Raw genomic sequence first — 14,231 nt, forward strand, 5'->3', positions numbered from 1 at the left:
TGCATGAAGATCCTTACCTGAATAACAGCACTAAACCAGCAAGTATTGCCAACATTCTTTAGTCCAACAGGAGCTTTGTCCTGCCTTTTTCTATCGTAAGGGTTTCGAGAATCCCTCCAAACTTCTGTAGGCGTCCTCTTTAAACAGGCTTTATTTTCTGCTATGCTGGCTTCAAGAACTCTTAAACGATGGAAAGAAAATGATAAAAAAAAAAAAAAAATACACTATTAATTTAGTGCTGTAACCTAGGAAATAACATACCACAAACTAAGGATTTTAATTACGTAAGCTAGGGATAACATATCTGGGGAATTAATGTTAAACACAAACTTTACTCAAGTAGAAGTTAGTTTTCTGTAAGCACACAGTAGTTGCAAACATATCAAGAGACACGCATCCTTTTTTCCTAAGAAAAAGGAAATTTCAAATGCAAAAGACAGTGTTATAAAACAGAAAATATATTATGTTAAATTATGGTTCAACAGATATGAGGTTTAGTACCAGGAATATAGCACCTATATTAAGTTTTCTAAGAAATCACTCTAGTAAATATTTATAAAATAACATAAAGACTAGTTTTTAATAATAACTGCTTTAAATCACCAAGAAAACATTCTTAAACAAACTGAACTTTTACTCCTCTGACCATTAATTTTCCTTTTCTATTAAAAGGAAAAAAAAAAGCTAAGGTAAATTCTAGAGTTCTTTCAGTTCTAGGGTTCTATGACTTATGACAGCTAAATAAAGAGAATAGTTATGTGTTTATTTTTTCACCCAAAATCTTACCTACATACATATCAGAATAATAAAAGATTTACCTCTTAAAAATAAGCTTATCTATATAATATCTTACATACATCTAAACATGGCAAGAATAAGGCTACTTTGCTTAATCACGTTTTTCTTGCTCGTAAGCAAGTAACAACATGCAGGAAAACCTTAATTCCCAATATAACTAACAAAGCATTTTGCCTGTTCAAAACGCTCTTAATAAGCATAAGTAATATTCAAAGCGTCTTAACCCATTTTGTGTTAATTAAAAAGACTTTATCAAGAGTAAGTTTTTCCAACATTTTGGCTACTTGTGAAAATCTCACTCATGCTACACCATCTTTATTTTAAAGATTTTGCCCTCTAAGATTAATGTCAAATTCATATAGCTATATTCCTTAATTATGGGGGAAAAGTAAATTATACTTTTATCTCTAACAGTATTATTTTCAACATGACATTAGATAAGATATAATAGGACTCAACTTATCATCGCTTAAGTTATGTGAATACAGGATAACATCATCACTTAAGTTATGTGAATACAGGATAAAGTCTCCGTTTGGGAATCAATGAAACCACATCCTAAAAAATAGCAGGTAACAACATGATAGGTTGAAATGCAAAGATCAAACTCAAAACATTTATAAATGAACACCTCAGGGGTGCCTGAATGGCTCAGTTGATTAAGTGTCTGACTCTTGATTTAGGCTCAGGTCATAATCTGACGGTTCACGGAATAGACCCCCATGTCGGATTCTGCACTGTCAGCACAGAGCCTGATTGGGATTCTCTCTCTCCCTCTTTCTCTGCCCATCCCCCATTTGCACACATGTGAACCCTCTCTCAAGATAAATAAAAAAATAAAATTAAAATAAAAACAAACAGTTTGCAATACCTCTGTAACTTTTAAAAGTGATCCAGTATTAGCAACAGTACTGTGCCCAAAAACCAGCTCTCACATGCAACCACAGCCCATGGGAAGCTTTTTCTTATCAACTATTTACCAGTAAAAGGTACCAGAATCCTTGGAAATACTTAGTTAGGTGAGCTGGGGCAGAAGAAAGTAAGAAGTTGTCTAGAATAGCCCACTGTTATGAAGTTTTCAAGAACGTAAGGGGGAAATAAAAAGTAAAAAAGCCAACTTGAAAGACTCCCTACTGTTCAAGTTGTACAGTTCAATATAATAATAATATATTAGAACTGATTTTGTACAAGGCAATTATTTAATGTAAGTATACAAAAGGGAACTATAACACAAAAGACTGCTGTATATAAGGTATATTTAATTTTTTATTGACTTTTACAAATGAGAGTGCTTTCCTTTGACAATTTTGTTCTTTTTGTAACGCATATGCATATTTAGGAGTATAAATAAAGGAAACTTATTTCAGCCTTGGTAATTAGAGATGAATGAACTAAAACAAGCAATGAGTTCTGGGGAAAGCTGCAAATACCACAAACAGGAAAGAAGAAGACTCAACTCAGTCATATGTAGAGATCTTCATTCATTATAACAAAAAATACGGGTTTTAAAGAACTAGGTTTATTGTAACATTCCTTAACCACACCACATGGTAGAGCTATCATACTAAAAGATGGTGGATGGAAGAATGCCATGACTCTGTGACCTTGATTTACAGTTTATAACACATTCAGTTTTGTATCACCAGGGACTTACAACACACTTCACTAAGTTTCCCACCACCTCTTCCTGACTCCTAAAAAGCTATTAATACATTTATCACACTGCACCAAAAATATTTATTACTCAGCCAGTCTCTCGCATCAGCATCTGGAGGGTAAAAACAGATTTGTTTCATTCCTAGAGCACATATGATAAATACTAAGGGCTAAACAAATGTTTACAGCGAAAGGATTAAGATATTAGATGTGGCTGCTGCTTCTCTATTTTTCTGGCAAAAGCCCAATCTCTAGCCCAAATATTACTCTATTCCCAAGACCCCATCCCTTTTTATAGTCTAGTATTGGCAAAATGAATATAAACTTTCTATAAAGCCAGGTCCTACATAAATAAGAGTTCCTTCCCTGACCTCACCAAAGTAAAGCCACTGATACTATCCATGCTCTGAAGTATAAAGTATGCAATAGCTACAAATCCAGATAATAAGTCTGCCAGTAGAGAGAAAAAACAAAAAACAAAAACAAAGAAAAAAAACAACACTGTAAATCTCAGAGAGCTTAGAAATAGCTTATAGCAAAATACAGCATGCTGAGAGATGCAACCCCAAAAGCCACAAATCAAAAACCAATTCCCACTACCCATCACCTGCTTTCTTATCTTCCCAACACTGGTCATGACCATGCAGCAATACACAAAGATGATAAAATGTTTTGCTCTTTTCCTTCTATACTCTACATGGAATATTTAAAGCACTTACTTATGATAAATGTTCACCTTCCCATTAAATTTTTATTGTACTGATTTTGGTTTTTGGGTTTTTGCTAGTTTTATTATGTTTGTAGTGTTAATTATATTTAAATTATTTAAATTGCATCGTAGCAGTAATGTTGAAAACATCCCACTTTAGATCATCTGAGTACATTTAGGGAAACATCACACTCACTGAAAAACATACATATCATTTAGGCTGTATAGACCAACAAAAAAGAAAATGAAAAGGAAAGAGGGAAGGGAGGGAGGAGGGAAGGGAGGGAGGAGGGAAGGGAGGGAGAAGGGAAGGGGAAGGGAGGGGAAGGGAGGGGAAGGGAGGGGAAGGGAGGGGAAGGGAGGAGACAGAGGACTGAAGAAGGAAAGAAAGAAGGGAGGGAGGGGGAGGAAAGAAGGAAGAGAGGAATAATTTTGTAATTTTCCTTTTTTGAAAAAAATGGTATTATGATTAGGATCATACTATATCCATAAATCAGTTTAAGGAGAACTGACCATTTTTACAACATTCAGTCCTCCAATTTGTGAAATACAATATGTTTCCAATTATTTACATATTCATTAATGTGTCTCAATGAGATTTGCTAATTTTCTTGGAAGTTCTTGCACATTCATTAAATTTATTCTTGTCTTTGACAGTTTTATGTTATAAATGGTAGCTTTTTAAAATTTCTCCCTATCATTCTTTTTGTACATAGAAATATAATTTTTGCATATTGATTATCAATCAACATAGCTCAAAGCATGCTTGTCTTGGAAAGAGTACTTTGTAGAGGGATAATTTGCATATAAGATACACAAATCTTAAATGTACAGCTCAGTGAAACTTTTTACATATCTATACACCTATTTAACTACCACCCAGATAAAAATACAGAAAATATCCATCGTTCTAGTAAATTCTCTCATACCCTTTTTATAGCCAAGAGTGATTCCCAGGAAATCACCATTCTGACTTCTATCACTGTAAATTAGTTTTGCCTGTCCTTAAACATCACAGAAATGAAATCATACAGCAGTCACTTTTTTGCATCAAGTTTTAATTGTTTGCAGTTTTTAGTTATTATCAATAAAACTAATGGACTCCTTTCTCAAGGGTCTATACCTAGGAATGGAAACACTAAGTAGTAGTATAGTATATGTTGAAATTCATTATAAGTACCCAGTTTTCCAGATTTTCCAAAGTGGTAATTCCGTTATACACCCCTACCAACAATATGTGACAGTTCCAGGTACTCCACGTGCTTACCAATATTTGGTATAGTCCTGCTGTTTCATCTTAGCCACTGTGATGGAGGAACAGTGGGGCCTGTTCTCTAAGGGGATGACTTGGCAAGTGTGCACTAACCAGACGGCCGCCACTGCTGCAATCTATCATTACAGCCAACAAGGCAACATGTCAATAATCGTATGTTGAATACAAATTAAGAGATTCTATGTTTCCGACACAGAGGCTACCACTGCCGGCCTGTCAGACATGTGACTCTTCCAAAAGTTGATCTGTTTCTCTTGTGGTGAGGTAGGACACACTGTATGGGGGATTCCTGCCTGTCAATTCTGGAAGACTGACTACAAAGAACCTTTGGCCACTCAGCTCTCCCCACTTACTGGCCTCTGCCCTTCTTGGGACTAGCAGTGGTACCTCACTATTGACACTGTTTCAAGTTACAGTGTTGCTGTTCCCATCTAAGCAGTCAATTCTGGCCACAGTCCTGCATTCCTTGAAACTAATCTGTTTCATATTTTCAATTTTTCCAGACCACTTGTACTCTGACAATGTCAGAAATGACTCAAAAAATGAATAGTAATTAAATAGAAATTAAAGCATTCCATGGGTCTTCTATGATCCACAGGTATCTGGTATTGTTGAGCCTTACTATTATTTTCACAAAACTAAAAAGATTTATAATTGACTGCCTCACCTACACATCTTCTTAATGCAGTTTCCTCTCACACAGCTTCCTAAATAAAAAGGGTAGGAGTTAAGAGATCTATTTTAGGTGTGCCTGGGTGGCTCAGTTGGTTAAGTGACTGACTTTGGCTCAGGTCATGATCTCACTGTTGCATGAGTTTGAGCCCCACGTTGGGCTCTGTGCTGACAGCTCAGAGCCTGGAACCTGCTTCAGATTCTGTGTCTCCTCCTCTCTCTGCCCCTCTCCTGCTTGCATTCTGTGTGTCTCTCTCTCAAACATTAAAAACATTTTTTTAATAAAAAAAAAGAGAACTATTTTAAAAATTCAGAATCCGGGGTGCCTGAGTGACTCAGTCAGTTGAGTGTCCAACTTCGGCTCAGGTCATGATCTCACGGTTCGTGGGTTCAACCCCAGCATCGGGCTCTGGGCTGACAGCTTGGAGCCTGGAGCCTGCTTTGGATTCTGTGTCTCCCTCTCTCTCTGCCCCTCCCCACTCATGCTCTGTCTCTCTCTGCCTCTCAAAAATAAAGAAATGTAATAAAAATTCAGAATCCCACCCTAACTGCTCCTGGACATGATGCTTTTTTCTTTCCCTAAGGGCAACGGCAGGCCATTCTGGTTGGTAAACCCCCTACCCCAGGTGGCTCCCAAACTTAACTCCAGCTCAGACCCCTGGACTTCCTTGTTGGACTGAATGGTCTTGGAGTATAAAACTAGTCAATAGTCAGTTGAATACACGGCTCAATCAGTTTCTCTACAATGGCCCATGGAGGCCTATGTGGGAGCCACAATGAGCCCCTGTAAATTTTGTAAAAATTTTTTTCCTCTTGCACTTACCCTTCTAGATGAAAGGTCAGGTTCAAGTAGAAAATTACTGCAAAAAGAGGTAAAATTACAACTACCGGAATGGGACATACTGATTTTGTAGCAGTGGAGGCAGTATAACCACCCCACACTCAGTCTTCCAGAACTGCCCTTGGAGCCTGAAACACAAGGAAAAGTGCCCTGGTGAGACTACCCCTCACTGTTTCACTGAGCAAAGAATCCTGGCAGTTCTTTTCATTCACTGAAAATCATTTCATGATTTTCATGTGTCTTATTACTGTGTCAACTGTGTCATTTGTCACCTTCACTGTCACTATTTTTAGGATGATTCCTTTTTTCTCTGTGAATATTTTAAAGATTTTCTCAGTCCTAAATGTTCTGGAGTATCATTATCGTGACTCTGGTGTGGGTTTCTTTTAATTTTCCCAACTAGGATTTGTTGGGCTTTGCGAAATTATAGGTTATTTTTTCCACTTCTGAAAAATTATAAATTATTATCTCTTTAAATATGGCCTTTGAGCCACTCTCTCCTCTCCTTCTGTAACACCAATTAAAGTATGTTAGACCTACTCACTTTATTTTCCATGTCTTTTAACCTATCTCCGTATTTTTCTTTTTTTTTTAGCTGTTACAAATTGGAGAATTTCTTCTCCTATTCACCCTCCAGACTAATGTTCTTTAGCTAATTCTTTTTTGTTTTGTTTTTTGTTTTTATTTTGTTTTAGAGAGAGAGCCAGCACGCATGCATGTGCAAGCGGGGAGAGGGGCAGAGAGAATTCCAAGCAGGCTCCATGCTTGGTCTAAAGCCCGATGCAGATTTCAATCCCGTGACCCTGTGATCGTGACTCCCTTGCCTCCTCCCCCGTTCTTTAGCTATTTCTAACCTATTAAACCTATATTCTGTTTTCTTTTCTGGTCTTACTTTGGTAATTCTAATTTTCATTTCCAGAAGATATTTTCCATTCTTTTTCAAATGTACTACGTCATATTTTCAAGGATTTCTTATATCCTGTAAAAGCTAAAGCATAACTCTATCAATCACAATATCTAAATACATGTGTACTGCCTATTGCTCTTGCTGATTCTCACGGTATTTTTTTTCTTTTTTCCAAGTGTGTGTGGTAATTTTCAGGGTGGGTTCTTACAGAGCTTCAAAAGCTACCAAAGGGGTTCTCTGAGGCCAAGGATAAAGACACCCTCCTAGAGAGACAATATACTTTTGATTCTGCCAGAACCTAGAAACAACACAAAAACAACACCATCCAAAACTAAATTCCCCAGGGTGCCTGGGTGGCTCAGTTGGCTGAGCATCCAACTTTTTCTTTTTTTTAAATTTGTTTAATGTTTATTTATTTTTGAGAGAGAGACAGAGAGAGAAAGAGAGTGAGCAGGGAGAGGGAGAGAGGGAGGGGGGGGGGGAGAGAGAGAGAGAGAGAGAGAGAGAGAGAGAGAGAGAGAATATCCAAAGCAGGCTTCAGGCTTTGGGCTGTCAACACACAGCCCAATTCAGGGCTTGAACCCATGAACCATGAGATCATGACCTGAGCCGAAGTCAGACACTTAACCAATTGAGCCACCCAGATGCCCCGAGCACCTGGGTTTTGTTTGTGGGTTTGTTTTTCTAAGTGTGGCAAGCTTAGTAGCATACTCCCTAGAATTTGCTTTCTCTCTTTCTCTTTTGCTTACAGTGCAGGGCCTGCTTGGGATCCTGTGTCTGTCTCTCTCTCTCAAAAATAAATAAATGTAAAAAAAAAAACTTTTTTTTAAATGTTCCACTTAAGAAATTTACCATGAAATTTGTGAGTGCCTACACAGAGGATTGTGAGATATAAAAAGATATGCTGTAACTCATATAATTATAATGTAGTATTCCAAATGTATGAACTCATATTAAAGTACGTCTGCTGAAATATAATCATAGTCAAATGATTCTGTTGGGTAAAACTTTGCTATCTGAGCATAAGTAATGAGCAAATAGTTAAATTTACTTTGATGCATGATATATAAACTGTTTCTTAAAAATCATTTTCTCTTTTGAATTTAGAAGCCTAAACCTTCATAAAACCCATAGGAACAAATATAAATATCTCTTTGCCATATATTTAGCTACAATTCTCTTATTCCCTTTTGATTTTTTTTTTTTTTTTTAGTGTTTATTTTTGAAAGAAAGAGAGGGAGACAGAGTACGAGTAGGGGAAGGGCAGAGAGACAGGGAGACACAGAATCTGAAGCAGGCTCCAGGCTCTGAGCTGTCAGCACAGAGCCAGATGCGGGACCCAAACCTATGAACCGTGAGATCAAAACCTGAGTCAAAGTCGGAGGCTTAACCGACTGAGTCACCCAGGTGCCCCTGTCTGACACAGTATGATTTACATATGTGCTAATACTGCACATTTTACACTTGACATATTTTTGTTAGCTGTAAATTATAAAATCTACACATACCAGAAAAGACTTACATTTTGCAACTAAATTAGTATGATTTTTTTACTTCTACAGAATATAATTTTATGTAAAATTTCATGGTATATTACACCACACCAAATGTCGGTAATGTTATGTACAAAAAAAATATTTATAAAGTATTCACTATTTTAAGAGTATATTAGAATTTAAAAGACCAAGAATAAAAAAGAACATTATCTTAAGAGATACAGGTTCCCATTTGGACAAAAATGAGTATCTAGAGCAATACATAACATATACATTAAGTAACAGATTAGGAATAAGTTTTAATCCTTAACTTTCAAGTTATTTTTATTTATTAACTAACTGGTACATGCTGTTTCAATTAGAAAACAGATGATATAAAAACTAGTGACACTATTTGGTATATAAGCTTCCAGACTTTTTTCTGTTGTATACTCGTGTAAATTCGCTTCTACAATATACATATACTTTTACAAACAAGATTTGCATTATATATATATTCTATCTTACAATCTTTTACACTTAAAAGATCATTGCCCTTAAATATGAAATCCAACTCGCCTATTTCATGTTTAAAATATTTCTCCTCAAAGTTTAAGTCCTGCCAAGTTTTATAATTATTCAAGACAATTATTTCATTCTGATCCTTTTTTTGAGGCAAAAACTAATTTTACAATTTCTCTAAATCCTTCACACAAAAAAAAAGCCTAATTAAAATGTCTAAAGATAATGTATGAATTTTTGGTTTTTCATTTAAAATTACTGGCATTAACTGAAATTAGCCCCAACTGAAAAAGACAATAAATCTTAATTTAAGTCTTTCCATCTTAATGTCTTACAAAGTAACATTTAAAGACATTAAGAAGTATTACTAAGAAAAATTATGTGCCTTTGCTAAACATAGCATTTTGAGGCATCTCCTACCATACAGTAATCTCAGATTACCTACAAAGAAATGCATTATTGATATTGTGCCAAGGGAAATTATCTGAGAAAGCTAGTACATTCTGCTACCAAACAACTGCGTTAGAGGGTAAAGAACACTGGCGTCGTCAGATTTACCTTAGTTGTGTGCCTTTGGAAAATCATTTAACCTCCTAAAAGAACAATTTCCTCTTCAATAAAAGAGTTACCATTACCTCCACAAAGTTGTTTAGAAGATTATAAAGATTTTTTTAAATCAACATTGTTTCATGAAAAAATCAAATTTATTTTTATTTGATCCACTGATGAATCAAAATGTTTCAAACTAAAAAAGTTTTCATTATTAAATCAAAAGATTCATTCTATCACACATCTTGGAATCTTGCCTATTTCTTTAAAAGAAAAACAAACAAACAAACAAACCTATAAACATACTATCATATTATAGATCAGAAAATGGAGAATTAAGGCCCATGGGCTATATCCAGTCGGCAGCCTGTTTTTAAAATCAAGATTTATTGGACCATAGTCACACTTATTAAATTATATATTATCTATGCCTGCTTTGGCACTATAATACTAGAGTTGAGTAATTGTGACAGAAACCATATGGCCAATAAAGCCTAAAACATTTGCTATTGGCCCTTTACAGAAAAAGGTTGCTAACCCCTGCTATAAATGACTATAAACTGAATTGGACAATATATCCAAAAGAGATTAGGGTAAGAAAACAATCAAAACAATATGAAAACATACATCTAAATTTTAACGCCTCATAATGCCACTCCAAAATCCTAAAAATCTAAGCTCCAAATACAATCGAACTAGAATATGAAAATTTTGGTTACAGAAAATATAACAACAGTACTGAAGTTTATTAATGATTTATTTAAAATAACAAAGTATATCTTTGTGCCTCTTGAAATTAATTAAAGCCAATTATTATTTCTATTATAAATAGTACTTATATCTATACAAATTATGTTTTTACCTGCTAATGGCTTGCTCCTCATCAGTTATTCCAGTCTCCCTGAATGCCCTGTTTGATTCCGCCAAACTCAAGGCAATTGCTCTCTGAAGATCATCTTTATCATCTCCAGTGAGATCAATCACATCTGAAAAGCAAAACTATCTTTCTCAAAATTAAAAGTCAAACAAAATGAAGGTAATTCTTATCATGGGGATTTTATACCCAATATATCCTTTCAAACCAAAGTCAGCACCAACTTAATTCTCCATAAGAGCCTCTCTGAAGAGAATGCAAACACATTTTAAATTGGTTATGTTTTAAAACTCAATGTTCTTCCCTAGAAAATATACCTAAAGCAATAAGAGCATAAATAATTTTCATTGCAGAGGAATCTCAGTATTTACTGGGAAGCCTCTGATTAAAAGCTAATAAGCAGAAGAATGCTAAAAAAAAAAATTGGTTCTTTCCCAACAAAAATTGAAATCAACATAATTAAAGTTGTATTTATGCTTTCTGAAGTTAATTCAATCATATACTCATTACAATTCATACATACTACCACCTACACATTATCTATCAAAGTATGATAATAAAGGAGATCTCAAAAATTATGTTTCAGAAACTAACTGACCATAAATATATGTTTATATATACATTTTTTTAAAGACTAGAAGAATGTACTAAACTGTTAACAGTAATTAATTTTGAGGGTTATGGGATTAGAAGTATCAGGGCCTTTCACTTTCTATTTTAAACACTTTGCTACCATCCGAATTAATGAATGAACATGCAGTCCTTTTCATTTAAAAAAAAATTTTCATTTCACAAAAAGCAAGAAATATACAAATAAATGATACTATTTTCTTTTGCAAGAAAGAAAACAGTCTTGATGCTGTAAGTATTCTTCTTCCAAAGAATAATGGCTACAGCTATTACTACCTTCAGAAAAAAACACTTTTTAATCCAATTTTCTATATTGGTCAGTTTCCTTCACTCAAAAGATGGCAATAATACCTCCATTATCATAAGAACCATAATGCATTGCTAAGTAGGGGACTGCACAACAATACAGTAAGAAAGAGAAAAAGCTATAGCTGTTTTACCTTATCTTTGTGAGGTTGGGCTTATGGTTACAGGTATTTTGAATGTTTTATATTGAGACACATTAAAAATTAATTTGTTTCTTTGTAACTCTTAGAAAAGAATTTTGCAAGAGTGGAAACACGAAAAGGGGTTGGGGATGGGAAAATAAGGTGCCTGTATTTTACCAATTGACTGTAGGGTTATAGTTACTCAAAAAGAATATGCCATACTTACTGAGAAAGAAATAATGTATATTGATAGTTTCAAAAGTCTACTTCTACTGTTATCGACACTTTTTTTCTCTCAACAACAGCTTACAAGAATATTAGAAATATTTGTTGGCTATGGAAGGTGTTTTTTAAATGTCGTTAAGAGAGTACAATGAAACTTCATGAAAATGTAATAAGTAGGACACAAAAAAATTCAGTCAGGTAAAGTGTAGAACAGAATATAGCAAGGTAACTGAAATGATGGAGCATGCCTACATATACCAGCAAGCGAAAGTTTCCTAAGTCTTGCTTACAACACCCAAGTCCATCTAGACAACAGTTGCAGACGGATGTCACCCTGGGTGTAGCTATCCAGTCCAGCTTAAAAATTGTTGAAGAAGCTAGGACTAGAGAGGCACGAATGGGCCCCAAAAAATGAGAACTACCGTGGTTATTAAATGACTAGAACGCAAGTGAGTAAAGAAAGAACAATGGAAGTAAAAAAAAAACAAAAACAAAAAAAACAAAAAAAATGAAAATCACAAAGAAGCAGAAAAACCGGTATGGGAGATATGATTACTTAGCCCTCAGACTCCAGTCTCTCATCCTCCTACTGTGCTTTCTTCAGCTACAAAAGCTAGGAAGATTAAACAAATCTATTTTCCCAATTCACTTGTAGCTATGGTTCCGAATAGAATTTAGATTGCATCAGTCAGATGCACTAACAAGAGACTGAGAAGGAAGGAGCGAGGGGAAAGCCATTATCCTGCTGCTTTTGGCTATTTTCTCCAGCATGACTGAACAGATACGTGTTGTTCCACATAGCATTCCAGTGTCCAATTTCCAGATTCGGGATGTCAAGAGATAGAGAAGTGGCAACTAGACTGCATTCCAATGTTCAGGCACAGCTCAGTGGCAGTTACCTAACCCTGCCTGCTTGTTCTCTGGGCTGCAGCTGCAGAAGTAAGTTCTTGAACTCAGTAGTCCCAGAGGCGGCCTCCTGATTCACTATCTTCCTGATTGTGGCAGAGGGAGCTGCTTCCCTGGGTGGCCAGTCCTGCAAGAACCTGGGAATCATTTCCTAAGGCTGAGCTGGAGATCCCACCTCTAGTACTTCCAGTGTTTTGTTTTGTTTTGTTTTTTTGTAAGAACCTAATCCCCTGTATTAAATTTCGTCTTTAAAACTATCTGGAGTATTTACTGTTTCATGTCTGACAAGTAAAGCAAACTGGCTAGAACAAAAACTCATTTAGAAATAGTAACAACTTATAATTAGAGCTTTTTATAATTGAACTGTAACCCAAGAAACACAAAAGTAAAAAACAAGTCAAGATGTTTTAAACCTATTTCAAAGATAACTGCAGTTGTGAGAAACGAAGTATACCATCATAAGAATAAAGAATGGTGGACAGGTTTTAAATTTATGTCTTCTAACTATTAAATCTTTCCTCCATAGTAGCAAACTTCCAAGAGTGGTCAATAAAGCCTTCAGGATTCCCCCATGACCTAAGTGAAAAGGGTCCCATAGGTAAAAATCATTCTCCAACATGTTATCTGGCATTTCTCCTGTGATCATATTTGCACTGATGATGCAAAACAATGATGGATAAAACGGCTGCATCTGCAGAAATTGAGGCAGTAGCACCAAGTTCTCTGAGCAATTCACTGTCACAACTAAGCATACTCACTATTCAAAAAAAAAAAAAAAAAAAAAGCCTGTTTCTCTTAGATCCTTGACATAAAGGAAAATATTTTACTAAATCTCAAACGCTGATTTACATATTCTTTTAACCCTATGTGACAAAATACAAAGTATGCATAGTACTTCTGCTGCTTCCAAAGTAAGCTTTTGCTCCAGAAAAAACACTTGTGTGGGGCGCCTGGGTGGCTCAGTTGATTAGGCATCCGATCTGTGATTTCGGCTCAGGTCATGATCTCATGGTTCCGTTTGTGAGTCTGAGCCCCTCATCAGCTCTGCGCTCACAGCACAGAGCCTATTTGGGATTCTCTCTCTCCCTCTCTCTCTCTGCTCCTCCCCCGCTTGCGCATGTGCAAAACATGTTAGTATAATGCTTGAGTTGCAAGCCAGCTGAACTGGCAGATATTTTTTTCACAGAGCACTATTTTTACTTGAAAAAAACAACTAACAAACTATGATTACTCAAACTTCAAAATTTGGCAGATATTCTCTCTAGAATAAACAAAGTGATCCTGTCACCTGAGGGAGAACAAATGAGAATATGTGCTGCCAATGATTAATGTGGAATTTTCAAGCAAAAATGGTACCTCTGAAAACTTGTTTCTATCACTATGCACACATCTTCCCAACATTTAAAGTCTTTTCTGGTGAAATCAAGTGATACTAACAATTTTTATTTGTTTCGTAAAGCAGACATTCTTCCAACGTTTGGAAGGAAATCTTTTCTGTGGTGTTATAAAATCATGCATCGGTAAACAATCCATTCAAAGAGCAAGGTGAGTGACAAAGATGCTAGGAGCATCTTTAGTTTCTATATTTGGTTTTTGACCCATTTCCTGACACAGAGTTCCTAAATCACTTGGAATTTTCTGGGTGACAGGAACATCTTTTGTTCTAATGAGATGACTCCTGGGGGACTCCTGTATAGCTCAGGATGAACCGATGCTCACCAGCTCCTGTATGGCTTCAGGATGAATGCTGGTCACCAGAAAAACCA

The 14,231-nt window shown here is 35.7% G+C and overlaps 1 protein-coding gene across 7 annotated transcripts in view; it reads right to left on the minus strand.

Annotated features, from left to right (window-relative positions):
- Positions 1-14,231, minus strand: part of USP25 (ubiquitin specific peptidase 25) — a 149,249-nt gene that overhangs the window by 96,066 nt on the left and 38,952 nt on the right. For 6 of the 7 annotated variants that reach the window (XM_042956096.1, XM_042956093.1, XM_042956094.1 and 3 more), the window contains 2 exons: positions 10,265-10,388; positions 18-180 (listed from right to left, as the gene is read on the minus strand). In XM_042956096.1, coding sequence (XP_042812030.1) covers positions 18-180; positions 10,265-10,388 — 287 coding nt within the window. Of the gene's footprint in view, positions 1-17; positions 181-5,931; positions 6,029-10,264; positions 10,389-14,231 lie in introns of those variants that run through there. The other variant, XM_042956099.1, reaches the window with a different exon arrangement.

Source organism: Panthera leo, chromosome C2 (assembly GCF_018350215.1).
Source record: "Panthera leo isolate Ple1 chromosome C2, P.leo_Ple1_pat1.1, whole genome shotgun sequence".
Taxonomy (NCBI): Eukaryota; Metazoa; Chordata; class Mammalia; order Carnivora; family Felidae; genus Panthera; species Panthera leo.